Below are 15,627 nucleotides of genomic sequence, written 5' to 3'. Positions count from 1 at the left end.
AGATTCGATGCAGATCAGTTTGGGAATCTACTGAAAGTAGTTTAATGATGGGATGGTGCTGAGAGCTTCTCATCCTGTTCTCAGCTGTTCCTGCTGATCTGCAACAACTCACATCTGACTGAATATTTCTGGGATGGGCTGCTCATTCTGACCACACTCCCCATTACAGTCAAACATGGCAGCGTTGGGATGTGGATGTGACGCACAGTTGACCAGGACAGCTGAGCGGCCTCTTCTGGGCGCCAATGAACGTGGACGCAGGTTAAGGCGTAACAGCAGCTGTCCAGAGACGGGGACTCGAGTCGCACTTAAGTTGCACAAACAAAGACTTGAGACTTGACTTGGACTCGAGGTTTGGGACTCGCACACAATCTTCATGTCATGAAAATGAAAATCGGAACATTTTCAATGCGGAGGTGAAAAATCATCAAATATCATCATTATGAAATAAAAAACAGGGACAAGTACTTTTTCATGTATCTTAACCAGCTTTTATTACACAAAAGGTGGAAATAAAAATATTAGTGACATTACAGTATCTCCTCATTCATCCATCTCAGGATCCTGGGTAGAATAAGAGCAGAACATGAGAAAAACATGTCATCACCTGGTAATCTCATGCTAATGTTAACTTTACAGCTTCGCTAATGACGGATATGAAAACTGTCATAATGTTAACATTCACTGACTTTTATAAAGTTACTTAGGTCTTCAATTCATGAAAACAATCATACTTTAATGTTACATCACTTCACACACACTCACAGCCAAGTCTACAGCCAGTCCACACAAGATAAATAAGTTAATACACAACATTAATTCAAACCAGGGTCTCCTCCACAGGTAGCTGGAGTACTCTCTGACAACTCCATCACGCTACCGAGCCCTCTTGGTTTTTGGGGAGGTTCTCGGAGCGCTTGTAAGTCTTCGTTGTAGGTGTCGGACTGTAAAATTTAGAGCTTCCAAAGTTTGAATAATCCACCAAACAGCTCCCACAGCAGGTGCCTCTGCAGCTGTGGGCTTCGATCTCCAGCTGTCCCAAACAGCAGCTCACTGGTTTATCATTCTGAGCTATCTGCCCATACCTTTAGCAATTTATTTTAACAGGATTGTTGGTCTCTATCCCTGAAAGAAATGATGATTAGATTCCTTAAAGAATGAAAGCCAGAAGTCCACAGATCATCTGAGGGAATTGAACCCATGATCAGTCCAACCCCAGGTAGCATCCCATCATCCTGAGCTACTCTTTCGGAGCACCTTTGTTGAACTGTTCAACTACTCACTGAAAGGTTGAATCCTAAAGTTTCTCTTTTTATTCTGGCTTCAAAAAGCCCAGCCGACTCTGAGCTGAACAACCTCCTCAGGAGTTGAACCTCCTCCCTCTGCTTCCAGAAGCTGTTCTGTATCTGCCTGAACCACCAAATTACAGCTTCAGCCTCCTTTCTGAGCTGCTTCCATCCTTCTGTTCGGGTGCTGAACTGCAGAGTTTATTCTTTAAGAGCTTTGATCCCTCATCTTCACAAACTAAAAGCTGCTTCAGTAACAGTTTGAGCCATTAAATTAGAGACTCAAGCTTTCTAACTTAAAGCTCTCTATGGGACCAAATAAGGGCCAGAAAGATTTTGAAGTTGTAAAAATATTTTGTGCATGTGTAAAACTTAAACCTGACAGACACACAAATTTCCCACCTTCACTTTCCCTGAAGTTACAAGTTAACAAAACTAAAGTTACAAGTACGAATCCTGACTCCTGAGTAAGGTGACCAGACGTCCCCGTTTTGGGTGACCTGTCCCCGGTCAAAGCTGTCCCCGAAAACATCCCCGATTTTGACACTGAATGGGGAAAATGCACGCCGACTCAAAGTAACACCAGTTGCTATGGTAGCCATTTAACACATCGCCAGAGAAGACATCTATGACGTATGAATGCAGCAGCGTCAACAACAACAATCTAGAGGCGGCAAAAAGGAAAAGGAGACCAGCGGCTGCGATAAATTATATGTTGTGTATTGACTTGTTTATCTTTGGCAGGGTTTTCTTTTTTTTTTTGGTGTATTTTTCACCTCCGCATTGAAAATGTCCCCTATTTTCATTTCACAAATCTGGTCACCTTAAAGTAAACTGTTAAAGATCAAATGCAAAGTGACTGTGGAGATGGTTAGTCGACGGTCACAGTTGTTTCTTTTGTAAAATTATCACACTACAAAGCTGTGTTATGGAAAGACAAAATAAACAAATGAATGAATGAATAAATGAGTGAGTATTATATACAAAAAATGTAAACTACTCTATGTCACTCTTGATTACAGGCAGTTGATTTTAGTGCCATCATCAGTGGACCTATAGTTAAATATCTTAATTAATAGTAGGTTCTTATATGAAAAAATACTTCACAAAATGTTGTTGAGGATAGTTCTTGTCATAAATGGGACTTTAGAAACTGAAAATGAGTTATTTGATCAAAAATAACCCCCTCGTTTTGTTATTAGATTTAACCAAAACTGAAATATAAGGCTTATTTTTTTACTTGTTTTAACTTTGTATTATCATGGTCTTAAAATGAAAATCAAATACTATACATTATTAAATTCCGATAACCAAAAGTCAGACTGGATAGCCCCAAACATCAAATCACACCAATGGAAAATTGTCAATGAACAACAAACTACATCATATAGCATTGTGAATAGAATTTAAAAGCAAGTCCTAACTTTATACCTTGATTTGGTGTGAAGTACAATCAGGTTTTGCTGTATTTTGTCAGATACCAGTCAGTAAATGAATTATTTTAATGCTCTGCTGCTAAGCTAACAGATTTAGCTAGCTAAAACTATTTTAAGAAGACACTTTTTTTTACCCATATATTTATCTGATAATGATTTAGCCAATGTCCACACTGGAAATAACTTTTGGATTGCAGTGTCCAATAAGTTGAACTTTACCATATCAAGCTAAATATTTAGAGCATAAGCTTATGATGGTGTGCTAACTTTGCTAGCTAATGTTAGCTGGTGTTTGCTTGCCTTTTCACAGCAGATCCGTACAAATGTATAAATGCTTGTTAGTCATAAGTCATACTGCTACTAAAGAAAGGTCTAAGGTGGTTATCTAGATTACAATATGCCAACTTGCCAACACATTATTTTGAGTTTTTGGGGTTAACAACTACTTGATAGGCTAAAGTGAACATGATCTGAGGGGCTGCAAGACATAGCTACATATTAGTTTCTCTTAAAAACTTTTATTCATGCAAATCTACAGAGGAGTCCCAGAATAAATGCAGAGATGGAAATGAGTATAATATATCCCCTTAGGGCAGCTTTTTAAACACATTTATATGTAGAACATAATGTGGTACATACATAATGGAGTGCAGGAGTTTTTAAAGGAAAATCCACAATATGCGATACCTCAATGTCTTTATTTCTGTTGTTGAGTCAAGGGTACAATGTTAAAAACATTTATCCGCTTGTAAAATTGTAGAGTACAAAAAAAAAACAGAGTACAGATATTGTGTTTTGCATAGGCTTAGCGCTACACAAACAAGTGCCTGGTTAAACATGGAAATAAAAGAATTAAAAAAAACATTAAATGGACACATAGTTGTAAAAAAAATACAGCATTATGAAACCACTGTATTAAAAAAAAAAAAAGTCACATTAATTCACTCTTAGAAATATTTTGGTCAAGCTCCCCTGCTCTTTTCAGGAGCAATGGAATGTGATTGTCAGACTCTTGAGCAGTAACATGGATCAATTTAATGCCCTGACAAACCGTTCATCTTCTTATCAATGCTTATGATGCGCAAACACTATGAGCTACTGAAGAACATGTCATAAAAAATAAAAATGAAAAGTCACAAGTCTCAAAAAATCATACTGTTGCCATGAAGCTTTTATGCACTGTTTCTTAGATTTAGTTAATATTGTCATTGCAATCATAAGGCGAGAGGTTTTACATAGTGGTAAATATCCTTGCACTGCTATGTTGCTATATTCTGAGGCACCCTGATTTACTTTGCATGCCCTAAATTTGAGAAGTGAAAGAGTGTATGAAAGCAAAAGTGTGAAGGCAGAATACAAAAGATGGTCCGTTTGCACATACTCTTTACATTATAAAACCTGCAGCTTTAAGCAGCAAAGGCACCTTGTGCATTTAAAAAGGAATGTCTTGAAGCTCCAAAGAACGGCTTGAAAAAAAGATAATCAAAACACATTAAAACTTAAATAAAAATGACATAAAGGATAATAAAAGTCATGGCTGTCTGAATATTCAACACTCCTATCACCTTCAAAATTAACTGCCTGTTGGTGAATACTTTTGGATACTAAAAGAAAAAGTAAAATTACCTTTTGTTATGAGTATACAGATGTTATATATGATAAAGTATGATAGGTCATATTCAAAACATCACATGTGCTAACTTATATTACTCAGACCATTGCTGCACTATTATTAAGACATAATTAAAGTGAAATCAGCTAAATTCTAGAAGTGCTTATATTTCTATCCTGAACTGGTGAACGTTGAATAAAATAGCAACGTGTGAAGCTTTCGCCTTAAATATAAATAAAAAAAAGAGATGGAAAATAATCTGTAAGAGGGAGAGAACCGATTTCACCATCTCTTTGGAATGTAGAAACTTTAAAAAAGGGAGTACTGAATCTAAATTTGACCAGCTTTGTCTTCCTGGCAGGATTTTTAAAAAAAGCAATTAGTAATCAGTTACGAATGTCCAAATTTCACAGCATTATTATTTATTTTATTTTTTAGAAAGCAAAACTCCTTGTGCAAAGGCACACTACTTGGCAACATTACAAAAATACGCTGTTTCAGTACAGTGCGAGGACAGCGTCTCTCCTGTCAACTCTGTGGTCTTGGGTCCCCACGAGGGAGTGTGGTCTACATTTAGTTTTTAAGAAAAAGCCAAAAGGAAGAGTATTGGATTGTTGTGGTCCCCAGCTTTAGTTCTTCAGGACATTAGTGTCCCATACCTGCCGAAAGACATAAAGCAACAAAAGATGTCTATCAGTGGCTTCACTGTGACAGACAGGTGTGACTTAATTAGGGTCAAACGGTGAAGTTTACTGCGGTCTGAAACAAATATATTACTATCAAAAGAACATTAAATATCCAGGGCACAGTTTTCCAAACTGCTGTGATTTATATGACAGACCAAAGGTCTTTAAATGACATATCATTCTAAATGAATTGCATTCACTGACCATCACTATGTCTAAAATGGTCTGCTATGTCAGACACTCCAGAGTAAAGCATGCAAACAGTGTGGGGCTGCTGACTTGGGTCGTGTCAAATGTCTATAAGGTCCAACAGCCAACCCTGAGTGAGAAATCCAAAATCTGTACAAATCCTCTGTCATCCTCTGAGTCAGACTGAGATGGTGCACTAATCTCCAACATAGCAGCTATTAATGTGACAAACCGGCCTGGCAGGAGCTCCACTTCTAACACTCATCGGGTCTGAGCAGAAAAGGGGTCTTGTGTGTGAGTGAGGAAGCTAAAGGGTTTGAGTGGCGTCACCACGGCTGTTGAGCATGTTCGTAGAGGTGGAACTCGCGTGTGCATGTGTGATCCCGTGCACTGAAAAAGCAGCACATTACGTAGACATGTATGGAATCCCTCAAGGCCAAATCTGCCATTCCTCCTGCTGGAGGGGAACAAAAGGGGAGCAGATCTGATTTTAAAATAGCAAACAATGCATTGGTGGCATCCTAAAACGCTGCGGAGCCGAAACCAAGGCCAAACGGCACACTGAAAAAGGCTGCGGGGTGAGCTGTTCACGGGCCACTTATTGGCTTTTGGACACATGGTGCTGCATAAATCAAGGCTCAGGTGACAATGTAACATGTGTGAAAAGAAGGTCACGCCTCCAACCTCTGGCCACATGTCAGAGCTTCGATATTTGTCGGAGCAAAAACTGGAAGGGGTTGCTGGTGGGACGCCAGCGTGGGATCATGTGCAGGAGCTACTTTTACCGAAGGGTGAGAACACCCTAATGGATGTTGTGATCTTAAATTTCAGCACACATTACATGCCCTTCTAAGCTCGGTGAACAAGCTTCTTTAACCTATGTCTAAGGGTTTTATCTGGTTCTCTTTAAGCTTGACTTTAAGTTCTGAATGTTTATTTTGTAATGTTTCAGCGTGTGCCTTTCAAACTGGGACTGATGCGCCTTTGTTGCACATCAGTATCCACCACTGATAGCCAGCAAGGAACAGAGGCAAAATGGGTTATATTTGTAAGGGTAAGCTGGCATTTTAGGAGCCACGAAGCGGCTTAATGTGTGTCAGTTGAGTTGCTTCTGAATTACCAATGAGGAACAGCGGGGAGACGGAGAGGATGTCTTTTTCTTGCCAGTACGCTGCAACTGATACATGACAAAGGCTCCTGATTGCCACTCACCTACTTTCAGTTAGATATCAAAGGACACCCTCACATACAGAGGGAGCTCCTCATACCTACTACCAGGTTTCATGTCTTTAGTTTCAGATCTGCTTGCCAGGTTTAAGTCACAACCCATTTCAGTGTCTTTACTTCAATAAAAGGATGAAATACACCTCTGTTTAACTGATAAAATGACCCATTTATTTGGCTCGGAAACGCGACTGACCATGTTATTCTACAAGCTCTGCAGTTAGAAGCAGACGCCTGCGATGCCTTGAGAAAACTCACCGTTGGCGACTGATTTGGTCTCACCTCTGCCTACCACCTGGAACACATGAGAACAGGAAGGTAACACGGAAGCTAAACAGAAATGAAGACCTTCTCCCCATGCAGATTGTTGACTCTGTCCCCATCTCCCTCACCACTGCTCTTCACTGACATCACAGCATAGCACGGTTAGCTAATGACAAGCTCTCTAACCGCTACTTTTCCTGTTGAGGACTGTTTTTGTACGTCAGTGCAGACCACCACCCGGTGCCCTCGCTGTTGCACCGCAGCCTGCAGCTCTGTAGCTGTTGGCTACGGGAACACACCGCTAACAGGGTAAGAAGGAATGAGAGAAGGAAAGTTCTTTGGAAAATAAGTGGGTGGTAGGATATCTTTGTCATACTCTTCTCTTTCAGCAGCTCTACAAACCCACTTTTATTTTCCAAAGGAAATTAAAATAAACACTTTAAAATGTGAGGTGTCAAACTGCCACTGCACTACGTAGCAAAGCGCCTTCCGTGTAATTAACGCCGTTTCTCCATTAGGGCAGTAAAAAGTTAAGGGAAGCTGGATGCAGAGGAGTGATTTGTGGTCGTCAGAAGTAGAAGCGGTGAAGTAATTTGTGAGAAGTGTGAAAAAGCCTGGGTCTCGAAGCTTTTTACAGCACAGTCTTTACACTGTATGAATGTTAATGGAGTCAACTGGAGCCTTGTTGGTATCACTCTGCAGCTTTCTTTAAGAACGCCTACAAAAACTGGCAAACTAGTTTTACAAGTTAAGAGTTTAAATGCAACAGTTAAAGTCTGTTGCTCATAATTTACAAACTCAAACCCTCTGACAGATCTGTCACATTATGAATGTCCAATCTCAAGCTAAGCCTCTCGGATGGCGATTTCTGTTACAACTAAAACAAGCTGTAGCGTCCAAGCAAAGCAAAAGTGCAGCTGTGTCAGTGACAGAGCAAAAAAGTCAACAGTGTGGCAGCAGCGTGTGAGCTCATTCTGTGATAAGCGCTGTGGAAACGTAGATTAATCACTCTTTTACCTCTCCAGGCTTATTCCAGACTGAACGGTGAGGTCAACTAGCTATGTGAATTCTTTAAAACAAAAACAAACACAAGTGATTGGAACTTCCACAGCAGGGTTAAAACAACGTGAGGCTGTTATATTTCTTCTTCATCACTTTAACAAAACGTACTCTTGACTGACATCGACTGGAAACCAAGGAAAACCATGGAAAGCCTTCCACAAGACCACAAACCACTTCAGCATAGTTTAAACGAGTCTGGATTTGTTCCACGGTGTCTAATGCCCACTTGGCTTTTCCCCAATGGCTAAAACTGGTACTCTAATCAACCTGCTTTCTTTATGCTACTGGACAAGGAGAGGGCTGAGATCAATAAAGCTACCTTCGTTGGAGTGGCGCCTTTGTTTTCCCATAGACTCCTCTTGTTGGTGACATCAACGGGCTTCAGGTCCTGTCGGGGTGCGTCAGAACACAAGAGACAGGGACTAAGTGTTTTATCAGCGGTGCTCGGCATTTGTAGATCTATCTGAGTTACACGGTGACAGTGGCAGAGTACTTGAGACGTAGAGGGATGCAATAACAACAGAGAACAGACAGCTCGAGGACTGACAGACAATACGCTGAAAGGGTGTTTGTCTGCAGGAAGTGGAAAATAACACTCCCACTGTGAGAAAGAGTCAGAGGCAATCTGCTTTCAAGACACTCCAGCACAGCGCAAAGCAAAATTCAGGGAACAGAAACATTTCAGAACAAGTAAGTTTTACCTCCTCATTTATTTTCCTCCATCTTTAAAGCAAGTCATACTCCACAACATAAGGAGAGTGACTACAGTTTGAAATAAAATGCCTTATTGACACTAAAGAGAGCATCCCTGCTGATGCTAATCGTTTTATAATAACCACATGTGTCGATAACGGCTTTAAGAGCAGAAAGCTCAGATAAGTCACAGTTCTATTTACGGCCACCAGGTGGTGCCAGATAGATAAACCAGCCTGACTTGCTTCACTGCATCTTTTGAAAATGATCATAAAACATGTCCAGTGATTGCTGTATTATATAATATTAAAGCTGATGCATAATTCAGAACGTTACACTTCCTTATGAGGAGCAGCAGACCAGTGCAGATTAACCGTATCTCACATATTGCAGGATGAGTGTTCTCACACACAAGCGACTACTAAATCCTTATAACAAGCACTCACAGAGCTCAACAGCTGTAAAAGTGTGTGGCTGAAGATCTGTTGTGACCAAACAATCCACCAAAAGTCATCAGATTCTGATTCAAATCAAGCTGATTGTGCATGCATTACATCACTCTGGTCCTCCACCTTCAAACCGGTGACATGAGCCCAAAAGTATACTCATGTCTCATGAAAACGAGTCAAACTCTGGCAGAGGAATGAGTGTGCATGTAGGTCCACACCGCTCACTAAGAAAATAAGTAAATATGCAGATTTAAATGGCTACTTCCTGGTAGCAGCAACGAGGGTTGCCATGGCAGTGACTTACCGCTGGCCTTCCTCCTGCCATCTTGCTCTCTGGGGTTTTATTCAGCCAGTCGTTGATGCGTCCAGCAACGCCTGTTTTTATCACAGCTGCTTCCTGTTTGGACAGGATCAAAGGTCGTCAATGACAACAGGATAGAGCAGGAATTGCCAGGGTAATGAGCTCTTTCCTTTCTCTTTCTTGTTCTGCCTCAGTCACATAAGTTTGATCTCACATCCTCCATTTTTTTTTACCTTGAATGCGCTCCCGCCACCTCCAGGCGAGGTGAACACGTTGCCTTTCTCCCACATGCTCTTAATGTTTCGTATGCTGTCGGTGACCATGGGAAGGTCCACGGCTCCAGAGCGAGGGGATCGAGACTCCTTGTTCTCTCTCTGAGGAGACAGAGAGGGCAGGTTGAAACTTTGAAATAATCATGATCATTGCTCTGATGTTAGTCACGGTCATTTACAGGCTTTTAATTTCATTTTGACCAACTAGCGGAGGTTTATAAAGCATTATTTTTCTCGTGCCGTACACTGCTCATGCATCCCTCTAAGGCCCAACCAGCCCTCCTCGTCTATGGCAGTGTGTAAGGCAGATTCAGACTCGTGTGTTTGAGCTCGGGCCGTCAGATTATGAGGCTAAATGATTATCGCAGCCAGTAGCACTCACAATATTCATGTATTCAATGCGTGAGGAAAGCATCGGGGAAGACATTTGCTGGTCATTCTATTGACCTTATATCAATAATAATACAGCGTCCACCTTCCAAGTCAGAGAAACTAAAAATACAGGTGATAATGAATGATTTGTTAGTTAATGTCAGCAGCTAAAATGAGGCTTTATCAGCTGAAATCAAATATTAGCATAACTTTAAATATCAGCACCATACTGCTGTTTCATTCTTTCAATATAGCAATTATTGTTACTACCGGTATCGCAGCACCCCTACTTTGAGGTGGAGGGCCACTGGGCAGGTATTATGCAAATGTGTTCATGATGACTTCAATTCATGTGGTTTTTTAGGCCATTTACATGCACAAAAAAAGATAAAAAACCTACTTGACCCCTTTAAAACAGATAAAATTGGGCTTATAAGGTTGTTATCCTGAAGTTTGTGTTACTCCCAGCTGTTTAATACACTGCTAATCTATTGTCTAAGGCATACCTCTCTATGTGCCATAAATAAGCAGCGCGTTACTCAGATGTTGAAACTATTCAACCTTTCCCATAGCTGATGCTAACCTGAGCAGCCGAGGTGTACTGCTCCAGCCTGTTGTCTATCTTGGACACCACAGGAGAATGAGACGCCTTCACTGCGCTGTTGGGCAGAAGTGATTGATTAGCATTCGGCTAAACAGGACAGGTGACACAGCAAGTTAGTGGGAAACAAAAATGGTCAAAAACGCGAGGCTTTAAGATATGTTTTTACCTTTTCTGTGCAGACTTGTTCAGAAACTCTGCTCTCTCTCCAATCTGTGGAAAAAGACCAAAAACATGCTCATTCATCCCTTTTTCGCTTTCATTTCTGACTTACATGTGATTCAAAGTAGGTTTCTGGGCTTTGATGACTCATAATTTCACAAGCAATTATGTACTGAACTTTCTCGCCAATAAAACTTTTAATGGTTTTCTTAAACATTTGTCTCATTTTCTTCACATGGTCAACAAGTTGGATTCTCCTGACCATCAACACACAACATACAGCTCTGCATACACACACACTGCGAGCACACAGAAACACAAGAAAAACAGCGAGATTTTTCCTATTTCTGCCGCGAGACTGTGGGAATCTCAGAGGATTGTTTATGATATACGGCAAGAAGGCTAAAAGAGGGGGCAGTGCATGCGTTCCTGAGACACACACACACACACAAAATGGACAAAAGAAAGCAGAAAAGGCTTTCTTCCCCCCTTTCTCCTCGAAAAGGGACCTTTCGCTCAGCTGCTACCGAATGTGGGAGTTCCCAAAATACTCCCCGACAGGAAATTCCCCATTCTCAGACGCGTTTTAAAGAGCTGTAGCCATCCGAACGCAGTTACAGTAATCCTGTTAACCCTAATCGCTTTCCTGCATATCCCTGCTGCCTGTCCTTCATTTCGGCCCGCTGTCTGTCTCTGCCAGAGACCGCTGTGCTTTATCTGCAATACAGAGCAGGGTTATGCTGTTTTACTGCTGATAACACGAAGGCGAGCTTTTGGGACTGTGTGTTCCACTGGGAGCTCATTCCCGGTCACGATGCATATTTTTCTACTTTTTAATGTAAACGTACGGGTCCTAAAACAGCCGTTGTAAAAGGTACATTCTCAATTGCATGCATATTTTTTAAAAAATTAAATAAAAAAATCAGAAATAGGCTTTTGGCAGATGTCGCTGGAGCATGAAATTCACTCAGTACGTAAATTGAGCAGGAAATTGTTCAATTTATGTGAGGAATACAAAAAAACAGATCTGCCTGTGTAATTTCACGTGGAACTGCAGCAGCAACATGAAATAGATTAAAGCCATTTTTCAAACGATGTCCACACTTATAAACGGTTACATCCATATTGTGTGCTGTGCTAACAAAGAAACGGGACTAAAAGACAATACTGAGATGATGTCTAAAGCTGCACGTCCATCTTTTTCTTTCATTAGCATTGAAAATAACAGTGATATGTGAAAATCTGCTGCATTTTAGCATTTTAACAGCTCTCTCTTTCACGCTTACAGCTGGATGATGTTTTCTGTCAAAGATTCACCGTTTTTGTTGGTAACTCACAGCTGTGAACAGTTTAAGAAATGTACAGACTATTCTCCCTAATGTTCAAAGCAAAGAAAAGCTTTTCGTTGTGGATGATGATCCTCTTAGTAGCGAATAAGTGAGAAGGTTAGCCTGCTAAATCTTTGGCTAAATCTTTGTAAATCTGCTATACATACACTTTGTATTCTAAACAGGTAGATAAATATATAAATTCCACACCAATGAAAGCAAAAACATGCTTTGAACTTTTCACCTGATAATGATCAAGTTTAGTTTGACGGTCAAAGTTCGCTCGTTAGCCTGTTAGCTAACTCATTTTTACAACTTCCAATCAGATCTCTTCACAATCCACCGGAAACTGTCACATTTTGCCAACGTGCTTGACGAGAAAACAATGGAAGTCATTAAAGTAGAGAAAAAGTGCAGTGATTTGCAGAACAGAACTGAACTGAATAGTGAGGTGATGAAAAGGCGAAGGGTCACCGGGAGGCAGAGTTCAGCAGGGAGGCGGCTGTTGGAAAGAAGCTGTTACTGAACCTGGTGGTCTTGTAGCGCCTCCCAGAGGGCAGGGGGGGCAAACAGTTTATGGGATGGGTGATGGGACTCTTTCCTTATGTTGTGTGCTCTCCTGAGACAGCGCTTCCTACATACGTCCTCTGTTGCAGGAAGTGAGGCTCCGGCAATGCGCTGGGCAGTTTTCACCACCTTCTGCAGTGCCTTTCTGTCTGAGATGGAGCATTTCCCAGATCACACTGTAATACAGTTGGTAGAAGTTCACCAGGAGTCCTCAGGAAGAGGAGGTGCTGGTGAGCCTTCTTAACGGGGTTAAGAAGGCCCACGGCTTCCCCAGGAATTTGAACTTGGTCCACCGTCTTTTTTGTGTTGAGCAACAGGTTTTTGGGTTGCCAGATAATGATCCTTCTTTCAGCACCCGTGCAGGGAAACATCAGGACTTTTCTGGGTTTCATTAGATGTACATGTTGCTGTGTGCGTTCACATATGGAAATGAAATCACTATAACAACAGTTTTTTAGTAGATGCTTATCGAAATAGTAAACAACCATTTCTCGCTGCTGTTAGTAAAAAGATAAATGGATGAAAAACACACTGGATGTAGCTCATTGAGTTAAGTCTTTGACTGTAGTGCGGGAAAGCAATGTGTTAAATGTAGCACAAACAGCATCCCCGCAACTTAAAGGGAAGCCTGCACAGTGACATGAGCGACATTCAAGGGGGACGTTTTGCAGAGGTTTTAGCATTTAGCATAGAAAGAGTTACATACGTCTCTCAGGAGCTGGTGGAGACTTACAACTGAACTTAAACAAGAAGGGATATGAGATTTACATTCTCCAAGTGGCCATAAATTTAGCCCTAGATGACTGCGAATGTAGGCTTGTGTCTGTTGGAGGTTTAATCAGCAAATGCTTGCTAACACATTTAGCATAATATGCTAATACAGGGATATTAGCATAGCTGTATTAGCATAGATGTAGATGAGAAATGGCGGCTTTGTGGACAAATGGACGTCGTACTGTTGTGTACAGACTTTTCTGGGGCAATTATTACTTGGTGTGTGTGTATACACACATACTGTTAATCAGTGTCACATATACACATACTTGACCAGAACGTACCTGTAACTAAAGGGGAACCCAGTGACAACTCGTCTACAACTAAATGCAGCTGTCTCATGTATAAAAGAGCCCTCCTACGACACACAATCCAACATTTACACACATAAAAAACGACAAAAGCCACAGTTCATAAGCAGTGTTGTAGCATATGGCATGCAGCAGACACACACGCACAAACACACACATGCACAACGGTACCTACAGTGAACATGATGACAAAGTAAAGCTGTGTCTGAGGCAAGCGGAGGGGGGTGGAAAATGACACTTAAACACCATTGTTTAAAAAAAACTGACCTCAATCAAACAAAGTTCTGCGTTCTGGTATGATCAGTGCTCACTATCAGAGCCAAACCTTCAGCCTGGAGTGTCATTGGGATGGGCCAAATGGATATCACAGCTAACTGTCACTAATTAGATTTTCTCCACTGGCTGAAAATCCCCCTCGATTTTCAGTGTGTGGGAGTTGCCTTTTGGCAACACTGGAAACATTTAGCAGCTGATTAAACGTTCCTTTCGCTGTGGCAAACATTTATCTCTGGAGAAGGAGGGTGCAGCGGGCTGATCTTTCACTTCTCTTTGTGTGTTGAACTACAGAACATGTCAGCAAGAATATTAGAACGAAGTCAAAAAAATGTTCACATCACTCTCAGTTCATCAAGCCTCTCTCCATTTACGAGTGCTCCTTCCTCTCAGTCAGATAACACTTCATGCACAGAGTTAAAATAGGTGGGAGGTTGCAGATGTGGGTCATCTGGCACTTAATCTCTCCAAATATTCTTGATGTTTAGCTTGAGCTTTGCTGCACTTCTAGATGAGCGGGGTTTAAGGTTTGCAGGAAGACTATTATTTTGACTCCATTCTGCTGACCACCATAAGGGATTTAAAGAAAATACGGGAAAGGTCCAAAAAAAACTAAGACACACAAAGTACATTTCAGTACATCGTTACCCAATCACATTATCGTGTTGAAGAGGTTGCGTTGAAATTCACAGCGAATGGCTCGTTGATTGGTGGAGAGGAAATATTCCATTTAGCAGTTTTACACCAAAATCAGCGTGTTTGAACAGGTTTTTTTAAACAAAGTGTGTTTATCCTCGCTCCGCTGAGGTCTACGACATATTCAGAGCCGGTCCGTGAAGCGGGGGCGTTACGCTACATTCTCCAGCACGTGTTGGACAACGTTTCCTGATAAGCACGACTTTCTGAGCTATTATTTTTGAATGGATCACAGGTGTCAGCCCCACACAGCTCAAATGAGATTGAGCTGTCTTGTAAATGTAAAATTGATCAATCTTGTTTCTATTTGTTGTATTTTCAGTTTCAGAGCCTCCATTACGGTCGGTAAACGTGTGTTTGTGATGACGAAAAGTGAGCTGGTCCCCTGACACGACTAATCCAATCAGCAATTATTTAGCAACTGGTGTTGTGCTCAAAGTAACGCCGACTGGAGATAAAGCCGATGAAACTCGATGTTAGCCAGTATTATTTCTTAGATTTTTTTGTAAATCCAGCAGTATGTGGTTACTTTGGCTCTCCTCCTCTGTCAGTATGGTGTCAAACAACACAAACGTGATCCCAGGCAACCAGGAATTTAACAAAACTAAGTGAAAAGTTAGTGGAGGGAATGTGGCGTCTTTTCCAGACTTAATTTGAGAGCTGGCTGACTGTCTCAGAGTTCTACACGAGAGGAAAGCTTGGCTGGGAGAAAAACTAAGTTAGACAGAGGGCTTGATGAGTGGCCAGAGGTGAGAGGTTGAAAAGGTGGACTTACTTTCAGAGAGGAGCCTCGAGGGCTGACACACTTGAAGGGTTTGTCCTCCCCATCCGTGGTGTCTTCCACCTTCTGTCTCTTCTCGGCGGCCTCTGCTCTCCTCCTTTCGATCTCCTCCTTCATCTTCCTCTTCTCATCCTGAGAAAGCAAGTCGAGTTGACCATTAATGTAGCTTTTACAGTCTCTGAGGCTGATTTGTGTTTGTAGGTGAAGCGGCTCACTGCTGCACCTGTTGACTGCTCAAAACTGTCTTTTCCCTTTTTTGTTAAAAGAAACTAAGCTTTATTTGAGCGT

The 15,627-nt window shown here is 41.4% G+C and overlaps 1 protein-coding gene across 6 annotated transcripts in view; it reads right to left on the bottom strand.

Annotated features, from left to right (window-relative positions):
• Positions 1-3,401: 3,401 nt before the first annotated feature.
• cald1a (caldesmon 1a) overlaps positions 3,402-15,627 on the bottom strand; it is a 53,023-nt gene continuing 40,797 nt past the window's right edge. For 4 of the 6 annotated variants that reach the window (XM_072377980.1, XM_072377983.1, XM_072377984.1 and 1 more), the window contains 8 exons: positions 15,334-15,471; positions 10,617-10,660; positions 10,430-10,505; positions 9,436-9,576; positions 9,206-9,298; positions 8,079-8,147; positions 6,692-6,728; positions 3,402-4,993 (listed from right to left, as the gene is read on the bottom strand). In XM_072377980.1, coding sequence (XP_072234081.1) covers positions 4,980-4,993; positions 6,692-6,728; positions 8,079-8,147; positions 9,206-9,298; positions 9,436-9,576; positions 10,430-10,505; positions 10,617-10,660; positions 15,334-15,471 — 612 coding nt within the window. In that variant the 3' untranslated portion in view covers positions 3,402-4,979. Of the gene's footprint in view, positions 4,994-6,691; positions 6,729-7,714; positions 7,767-8,078; positions 8,148-9,205; positions 9,299-9,435; positions 9,577-10,429; positions 10,506-10,616; positions 10,661-15,333; positions 15,472-15,627 lie in introns of all 6 variants that reach the window. The other 2 variants (XR_011909981.1, XM_072377982.1) reach the window with 2 other exon arrangements.

The sequence above is a fragment of the Leuresthes tenuis genome, unplaced genomic scaffold, assembly GCF_036924035.1.
Source record: "Leuresthes tenuis unplaced genomic scaffold, fLeuTen1.0.hap1 SCAF_23, whole genome shotgun sequence".
In the NCBI taxonomy this organism is placed as follows: domain Eukaryota; kingdom Metazoa; phylum Chordata; class Actinopteri; order Atheriniformes; family Atherinopsidae; genus Leuresthes; species Leuresthes tenuis.
The sequence above is the reverse complement of the archived record's forward strand: the minus strand, read 5'-3'. Positions and strand labels throughout refer to the sequence as shown.